Raw genomic sequence first — 9,387 nt, 5'->3', positions numbered from 1 at the left:
CGTCAACACTTCCCCACTAGGGTCTCGTATCGTCACCAACTGTCGCTCGCAGTCAATAAGAGCCCGGAGTGGCTCAACCAATCCATGCCCACTATAACACACACGTCCACCATCGCAATCGGAACCAGATCTATCGGGAACTCAACATCAAAGATCTCAAGCACACATCCCCGAATCACATCCCTAGCATACACCACTCGCCCGTTGGCTATAGAAACCCTCAGAGGTCGACTCATCGCTTCCCGCTGAATACTGATGTGCTGACTGAACGCTAAAGACACAAATGACCGACTCGCACCCGAGTCAAATAACACCAAAGCAGGTACAAAATTCACAAGAAAAGTACCTACACATATCATAATATAAACACAATATCTCAAGCATAGCATAAATAAATGGAAGGATACATACCAGCCACAACATTAGGCGCTGTGCGGACCTCCTCCGCTGTCAACTGAAAGGCTTTCCCGCGAGCCTTAGGCGCCTCGGCCTTCATTGGCCGACTCTCTGTAGCTCACAACGCAGCAGGGACAGATCCCTGTGATGCTCCATGCGCCGACCCCCACAGCTGTGGGCACTCGGCCTTCCGATGGCCAGTCTGGTTGCAGTGGAAACACACTGCAAATCCCTTGGGGCAGTCCTTTGCCATATGCCCCTCCTTGCCACACTTGTAGCAAGATCTAGATCTACATACCCCCTCATGACCCTTGCCGCACTTACCACAAGTGCGGCCCTTTTGGCTCCCTGACCTCGCATCAGCGGGCTTTGCCTGCTTGGCTGCCGGCTGAGACTGAGCCGGTCGTCTCTCCATCCTCTAAGACTCGGCCTCCTCCCTGGCCTGAAAGTTGCTAAATAAATTGTTGAAATGAAATTCAACAATAAATTCAAGAATTAAATTGAGTCAAGAAGGAAGCAATACGGTCAGACACACTTCATCTAATCAAAATCATCCAAAGTCTTCTCTCTCTTCTCGCCAAACTGTTGACGTGTTACCGATAGTAAACCCTAACAAAAGCTAGGAGACGGTGTTCTAGCATGATTTGCAAGCGAGTCCCATAACAAATGACAACTCCGCTTAACGTAACATTTCCGTTTGACTTGTTGAAAAGTCGAGCTATGAGACCAAAAAATCAACCATGTGGTAGGGATGACTAATTTACAAATAAGCTTACCTACCACCTTCCACCACCAAACGTTCCAAATCATTTACCAAACCCAAATCAACGCATTAATTTCTTTAGTCTCTTCAGATTCTAAATTATTAAAAAAGATTTTAATATATATTCACCAAAAACCAAGAAACAAAATAACAAACGCATTAATTTCTTCTATTCTTACTTCTTACTCCAACATTCATTAATTCCAACCTCCCAAGTCTTGTGATTTCACCAACACCCTGCTTTCTGATTCACCAAGTAAGTTCAAGATTCAATCTTTTGCTCATGACTCCTTATACACCATTAATTTTCTGATTCAAATTCTATAATCTTTATCAAGATTTAGCAACTGGGTATATGAATTTTTCGCTATAATCCGCATTTCATTTTTCCAAACTTCTTGATTTCTGATGTTATGTGATGTAATGTTCTAACTCATGTGATCTTAACTTCTTTGATAACATGCTAATGAAATTGACAGATCTACAGGTTGTTCGTAGCTTGGATTAGTTTTTTTGTAGTCGATAAAATGGCAACTAACCCAGATGAAGAGGTAATCAGGAATCCGATCTGTATGCATTTATGAGAATTAGGGTTCTAAAATTAGGGGTTTTTAATTTCACTTGTATGTGTGATTAAATGAAGCTTAACTCCCTTTTTTTAGGTCGTTCTTACTGAAAACAAAGGGAATGTGAGATTGATCACCTTGAATCAGCCAAAAAAATTAAATGTCATTTCACCAAAAGTGGTAAACTCGACTCCCTTTTTAAATAATTAAAAATTAATTCTTTTCTTTTTTAACGAATTCAAAATTAATTCCTTCGTTTATTTTTGTGATTACTAGGTTTATTTATTAGCAGAAAACTTGGAGAAATGGGAAAAAGATGACGATGTAAAGCTAGTGATAATTAAGGTATTTGTTGCGTTTAACTTTAATCCTCATTCTAATTTATTTATTTATTTTTAGAGTAAATTACTGTCCCTATTGTTTGATTAAAATTACATGTTTGGTCCCTAATTTTTATTTTGCACTCGGATCGTCCCTATGGTTTGATTTTGTTGCGTTTTTTGTCCCTATGATTTGGTCAAAATTGTACATTTGGTCCTTAACTTTATATATGCAAGGAACGAAAAACGCAACAAAATCAAACCATAGAGACGATCCGAATGCAAAAGAAAAGTTAAGGACCAAACGTATAATTTTGACCAAACCATAGGGACTTTTATTTTTTTGGTTATGACATTGCTTTTTGAAAAAGCTATTTCTTTTCTTATAAAATTGATTTTTTTATTTAAAAATTAATTTTTATTTCATGTTCATTTAGGGTGCAGGTCGTGCATTCTCAGCAGGTGGTGATTTAAAAGTGTTCTATACTGGCAAAACAACAAGTAATTTCAATTTTCATTATTCTCAATTAACATTTTATTTAAACTTTTTTTTTTTATTGTTACAAGTTACAAATTTGTATTTAATGTCACAGAGGATTATTGCCTTGAAGTGGTATATAGATTTTATTGGCTTTGCTACCACATCCACACCTACAAGAAACCACAGGTTCTTTTTCAATTAAGCCCTTATACTTTTAAAAACTACCAAATTATATCCAATGAAGTTATACTTTAAAAGATTTATTCTTGAATTTTTTTATTTTTTTCTTTTGTGAGGTCGCTCTTGTTCATGGAATTTCTATGGGTGGAGGTGCATCACTTATGGTCCCAATGAAGTTTTCAGTTGTCACTGAAAAAACCGTATGTTTTATCATTTCATTTAACAATTTTTACATATAAAATTCCTGATTCTTTGAATCAAATTGTATTTTGATCTTAAATTTAAACAGGTTTTTGCCATGCCTGAAGCTAGTATTGGGTTTCATACTGATTGTGGGTTTTCCTATATTCTCTCACATCTTCCTGGACATTTGGGTATGCATTATGAAGTTTTAAACAGAAATTTTATAAAAAAAATGTTACAAAAAAAAAAAATGTGACGTTTTTTGTTGTCTTGTTTTAGGTGAATATATGGCGTTAACAGGGACACGATTAAGTGGCAAGGAACTTGTGACAGCTGGATTAGCCACGCATTTTGTTCCTTTAGATGTAAGTATTTGAAAGAGTAAATTACATAAATGGTCCCTATGGTTTGGGGTAATTTGTATGTTTGGTCTCTAATTTACTTTTTTAACTCGAAACATCCCTACTGTTTGTTTTTGTTGTGCGTTAGGTCACTGTCTTATCTAAAAAGACTATTTTGCCTTTGATTTTTTAATTTATTTAAATAAACATACCTCCAACTCCACTTCCACTTCCACCTCACCTCACTTTATTTTATCTACCCTATTTTATTTAAATAAATTAAAAAATCAAGGGCAAAATAGTCTTTTTAGGTAAGACAGGACCAGACGCATAACAAAAACAAACTATAGAAACCTTCCGAGTTAAAAAAAATAAGTTAAATACCAAACATACAAATTACCTCAAGCCATAGGGTCCATTCGGGTAATTTACTCTATTTGAAAATGAAACAAATTGTTTTAAAGATTCTTGGGTTTTATATATTGTAAAGATGAATTGTGTATTATTGGTAAAAAGATGTAAGGAAATTTTTTATTTTATGCTAATTACAAAAAGTTACAATGTCTGTTTTGTTGTTTAGAAATTGTCGATGTTAGAAAGCAATTTGGTGAACTTGAATTCGGGTGATGAGAATGCTGTGAAATCTGCCATTGAAGAGTTCTCTATAAGTGTCGATATTAGTGAAGAAAGTGTTTTAAACAGGTAATAATTGATTAATTGTAATCAACTTTTAAAATTTCCATTTTTGGAACTTTTAAGAATAAAAAATAATATTCGTTAGTTGAATGCAGACAATCGATAATCGACGAGTGTTTTTCAAAGGATTCGGTGGAAGAGATTCTAGAATCATTTGTAAGTTTGTTTCATCTTTTTGTAGATAAAAAAATAAATTACTAATAAAATATTAAATATTTACTTTCTAAAAATTGATAGGAAGCAGAGGCTACAAAGGAAGGAAACGAATGGATTACACCTGTGCTTAAAGGCTTAAAACAATCGTCTCCTATTGGTTTAAAGATAAATCTGCGATCGGTATTTTTTTTATTTTTTATTATTTTAAAAAATAGAAATATACTTTTAAGAAAGATTGTTATAATGTTTTGTTGTTTTTATATATTTATACATGATAGATTCGTGAAGGGAGGAAGCAAACACTATTGGAATGCTTGAAGAAAGAATTTAGACTCACAATCAATATACTCAGAGCCACTATTTCAGGCGACATCTATGAGGTATTATAAAATTTACTTGTTTTATTAAATTTGAGTAAATTACACGAATGGTCTCTATGGTTTGGGGTAATTTGTGCGTTTGGTCCCTAACTTATTTTTTTAGCTTGGAAGGTCTCTACTGTTTGTTTTTATTATGCACTTGGTCCATACTGTTTGTTTTTGTTACACGATTGGTCCATGTCTTACTTAAAAAGACTATTATTTAAATGGAGAAAATTGGTGGGGTGGGTAAGGTAAGGTGATGGGGGTATGGTTGGGTTGTGTTATTAAAATAAATTAAAAAATCAATGTCAAGATAGTCTTTTTAAGTAAGACAATGACCAAATGCGTAACAAAAACAAACAGTAGGGATCTTCTGAGTTACAAAAATAAGTTAGGGACCAAACACGTAAATTACCCTAAACCATAAGGACCATTCGTGTAATTTACTCTTAATTTTTGAGACAAATTGAAATAATGATTTTTTTTTGGTAAAAATAGGGTATCCGAGCTCTTACGATTGACAAAGACAATTCTCCAAAGGTAAATCTTTTTGCCTTAACCCATTAAGTCATTATGTGTAAAGATAAACTAAAAAAGAAACGTCTTAATCCAGCTATGTATGGATTTTTTTTTCTTTTGAGTTGATGAGAAAAAACCGAATTATTAAAGAAAGTAAGGAATTGTAGGGTTTCTCTATTAATTAAGTTGTAACTTTTTTTACAAATTTTAGTGGGACCCACCAACTCTTAAGGAAGTGGATAGCGAGAAACTGGATCTTCTTTTTAAGCCGTTTGGAGAAGGTTTGGAGCTCAATGTTCCTGAAAACGAAGAACAAAGGTTAGTTTCTATATGCATTCTTGTTAATTTGTAACTTAAAAAAACTTTTCTATATTGTTTTGATATTGAAAAATGAAGATGATGAAAATTTTTAATGTGAATTATTTATTCTACAGGTGGAGTGGCAAGTATGAGGATTCTCTTTATGCATGATGATAAGATGGGTCCCCTTTTTGGGGTTGTTAGATTCGTGTATTTAGCAATAAAGAACGCAAATAAAATGATTTATGGGAATATTTAGTGGTTGTAATGTTTAAGAAAAGTACAAACTACAATTATCAATAAAGAAGGATTGTTTTTCAAACTGCTTGAAATGGAGATGCCTGTGATGAGTTATGTTAATTTTAAGGCAGTTGCAAGGTTAAAAAGATTGTTTTTTTTTTTTTTTTTCAGTTTTATTGGTTAATAAAAAGATAAAAAGATTTTCAGATTACATATGTATGATTGGTCCAAAATTTTAGGTAGAAATGATGTTATAAAATGGTAGGAGAGTCTCAAATCTGAAAATGGTTACAAAATTTTGCATTAATAACTTGTAAAAGTACAATGATATAAACGGGTACAACTTTTTGAAGTATAATGGCTTAATAAGAAAAGGAAATGAATATACAATGTTGCAACTGGAAAAATGCAAATAAAGCACTCAAAATTTCTTGAAAATGTACCCTTTCAAAAAAATTGTTGTCACTTTCAACGTATAGTACTTGCATTTGAGAATTCAAGAACAATTTGACAAATTGCAAGAGTGTATCATTAAATAAGCTAAAATTATGAACAATTTAATAAAACTAACAGACGATTCTACAACAAATATTGGAACGTATTGCTAAAATACCCATTTGATCAGTTGTTGTAGAAACTATCACCATATAAACCTGTAAAAGATACTAGAAAAAGATAACTTTAAATATTGATTATAGTTCAAAAGGTAAAATGGGAGTTGATCAAACTTCAAAATTCAGGAAAAATCTAATTTTGAAGATCGGTTATTGTTTAAAAGACAAAGAGGCTAAAAATATTCAAAACCATAAGATACCCACATAAAATACATCATATTCGAGTTGAAATAGGAACAAAAATCATGAAAAAGTTATGCTATTTATAATTGTAGATCTTATAATTAGAGTTACAAAAAATATGATCATACCCATTAAAGATTGATGATGATGCTTCGGTAGGAATGCTAATACGATGACACATTGATGGTAACCGGTAAGTAATGGTGGTGGTTCTTCTTCCTCCATTTCTTTATTGTAAGAACGATTCAGACAGCTAGCCAAGATAAAGGAGAAGAGATAAGAAATGAAATTGATGAATCTAAACAACACGTTGTGAGCAACCAAGAAAATTGTTGGTGCACCCTCAACCCGACATTAAGATCATTGTTTTAATAATCGTTATTTCTTAGACTTGATTTATATCATAATCAAAACAATAGATTGGCCATCAAAGACTCCACCTTTAATAGAGTTATGGTATATGGATTTAGCAATATATCAATTCATATGTAAGTCAAGATAATCGTAAACATAAAAGTTTAAACCTTTAAAAATGCAATTAATTACGAACCAAGAATAAAACACCTAAGAATGTCACATGAAATTGTTACTTATTATAGCTTGATGAGCTCAGAAAATCAAACTAATTAACCATTTTGTTCTTCATTATTTTAAGGGGTGGTCATATTTCAAAATGAACGATTTAAAAAATGGGTTAAAATTATTATGGTTTAATTGAAAAAAAAAACATATTACTGGTTACACTGCAAAATTGCCCAAAGTATAATACTTTTTTAATATTTTTATAAATGTTTAGGTACTAAAATGACATAAATGTAAAGCAATATTTACCTTTAAAGGTTCCAAGCCGTGTGTAATACCTGATATATGTATGAGTCAATTTTTAATATTAACTTTTATTTTGGGGTGACCATGGTGTGGTGGGGCTTCACCATGGCGCGTTGATATCATTTTGGATCGTGGGTTTAAATGACCACTAACGACGTAGCCATAGGCGCCACGACATGGCTGGTGTTTTTAAGAGAAACCCTAATCCTTGAGCTTTGGGCCTTATTTAAAGAACATTAAGGGTAGGGTTTCGTGATCATTCAGCCTCCATCACCATCTCAAGCTTAGAAACCCCAACCCTGGCTTCCATTGCAATTGTGAGCTCATTTTGGTGTTTTTGGTGATCTTTGAAGGAGAAGGAACCCTTTGGTGTGGTGAATTACCTTCCAAGCATCATTTACATCAGTTAACACAACTTTTGGACCTTGGTGAGTATCCAAGACCCAACCTTTTCCCTTGCTAAGTTTCTAGATCTTAGATTTTGTCCATTTTCTTCATGTCTTGATGGGTTTGAGTGGTGAGACCTCATAAAGTTTGCAACTTTATGAATCTCCAGGACATTTGGAGTATTTGGTGCTTTGGATCTGGATTAAAAATGAGTTTTGGTGTCATGCATGGAATTTTGGCCATTAACCCTCATTTTGACCTAACAGGAGTTCAAGACATGCATGTATGAAAAGCATTGAGATCTTTATCTCTTAGGGAGTATAAAGGGATAAAGTTGGAAACTTTATCCATTTAGGCCATAAAATGGACCAGATCTGAGCTTTGGAGCCCGTAGAATCGATGAAAATGACTTAACCCATTAAGTTGTTAGGAACCTAGTGCCCACAACGTGGCCTTAGGTCGCCACGGTGTGGCAACTGGCTAGGGCTCGTCTATTTTGTCGTTTCGCTATCAAGACGTGGCCAAGGACGGCCACAACATGAAGACTAGCTATAGGTTGACTTTTGACTGTTGACATTGACCAAGTTTGAATTTAGGTCTTTTGGGGTAATTTTAATTCTAGATTGAGAATGGGTCCCTGTTGTTTGTATAGGTGACCCGTAGAGACAATATTTGGGAGTAGTGATTAGATCAACTATCTTTCAGACTGTAAGGTGAGTTTTCCTCACTGTACATATGGGTCGAAGGCACCAATGTCGGCCCACGAGGTTATGTTATGCGTCCTGGTATATTGGATTTTGTTACGCTGTCGTGATCTGTTAGATCTATATGGTTACATGTACTTGTGTTTATCGTTATTTGTTTTATATGTCGACATATTGGTGGTTGGGTTGAGATGGTAATGCTTTGTGCGATAAACCAACAACCCGGGATGGTTGATTTGAGGATAAAGATCCAATAAACTCTGGATAGTTGGGTTGAAGCAATAAGCCAACAAATCCTGGATGGTTAGATTGAGGTCATGGACCAACAAACCCTATATGCATGCTTTGTACTTGATATTTTCTTATTGAGTACTTTGGGGGAACTCAGTAAGCTTTGGCTTACAGTTTGACTTTATGGTTTCAGGTACTTCCGAGGACAAGAGAAAGGAGAAGGCTTGATTGTACACATCTGTAACATCCCCCTCTGGCACGTATCAAAATATTGTTCGCTTTGGGCCACTCGGCACGAGGACTTCCCAAGGGGTCACCCATCCTGGTACTACTCCCGCCCGAGCACGCTTAACTACAGAGTTCTTATGGGATCTGCTGCCCTCACGGTTTTAAAACGCGTTGTGATAGGGAAGGTATCCACACCCCTTATAAGGAAAGCTTAGTTCTATTTCCCAGCCAATGTGGGATCAGATCTAACCCACTTGGAATAAGTGGGTTAGATCTGATCCCACATCGGCTTGGAAGGAGAACGAAACATTTCCTTATAAAGGGGTGTGGATACCTTCCTTGTCACAACGCATTTTAAAGCCGTGAGGGCAACAGATTCCATAAGAACTCTGCAGTTAAGCATGCTCGGGCGGGAGTAGTACCAGGATGGGTGACCCCCTGGGAAGTCCTCGTGTCGAGTGGCCCAAAGCGGAAAATATTGTGATACGTGCTAGAGGGGGATGTTACAACATCATTATGGATTCTTACTTGACTTATGATTTTGAGATACTCTGATCCTTGATTATAGTTTTAGGTAACTATGTTTTGTGTAATTTATGGATATTGGAATGGTTTTAAAACAATTTTTTTTCATAATTTTGGGATGTTTCACTGGGCATTAGGATCTTTAGTCACACAAAATCATAAATTAGAAGAAAAATATGCCATA

The 9,387-nt window shown here is 34.8% G+C and overlaps 1 protein-coding gene across 4 annotated transcripts; it reads left to right on the top strand.

Annotated features, from left to right (window-relative positions):
* Positions 1-1,244: 1,244 nt before the first annotated feature.
* Positions 1,245-5,585, top strand: LOC145069096 (ATP-dependent caseinolytic (Clp) protease/crotonase family protein). Of its 4 annotated transcripts, none has more exons than XM_079016067.1 (16): positions 1,245-1,415; positions 1,639-1,710; positions 1,822-1,905; positions 2,002-2,070; positions 2,483-2,546; positions 2,639-2,712; positions 2,823-2,906; positions 2,996-3,080; positions 3,169-3,254; positions 3,811-3,932; positions 4,022-4,082; positions 4,164-4,262; positions 4,361-4,462; positions 4,943-4,984; positions 5,175-5,281; positions 5,398-5,585. In XM_079016067.1, exons 2-16 carry the CDS (start codon positions 1,687-1,689, stop codon positions 5,432-5,434), a joined length of 1,140 nt encoding a protein of 379 aa, XP_078872193.1. In that variant the 5' UTR covers positions 1,245-1,415; positions 1,639-1,686; the 3' UTR covers positions 5,435-5,585. The 4 variants fall into 4 exon arrangements, with proteins under 4 accessions (XP_078872193.1, XP_078872194.1, XP_078872196.1 ...); XM_079016068.1 differs by having other exon boundaries at positions 1,278-1,415; positions 1,647-1,710; XM_079016070.1 differs by lacking the exon at positions 1,245-1,415 and adding an exon at positions 1,452-1,510 and having other exon boundaries at positions 1,647-1,710.
* Positions 5,586-9,387: the final 3,802 nt, after the last annotated feature.

The sequence above is a fragment of the Lactuca serriola genome, chromosome 8 (genome assembly GCF_051521515.1).
Source record: "Lactuca serriola cultivar US96UC23 chromosome 8, Lser_US96UC23_V15, whole genome shotgun sequence".
NCBI lineage: Eukaryota > Viridiplantae > Streptophyta > Magnoliopsida > Asterales > Asteraceae > Lactuca > Lactuca serriola.
Note: the sequence above shows the minus strand (reverse complement) of the source record. Positions and strands in the feature narration are given on the sequence as shown.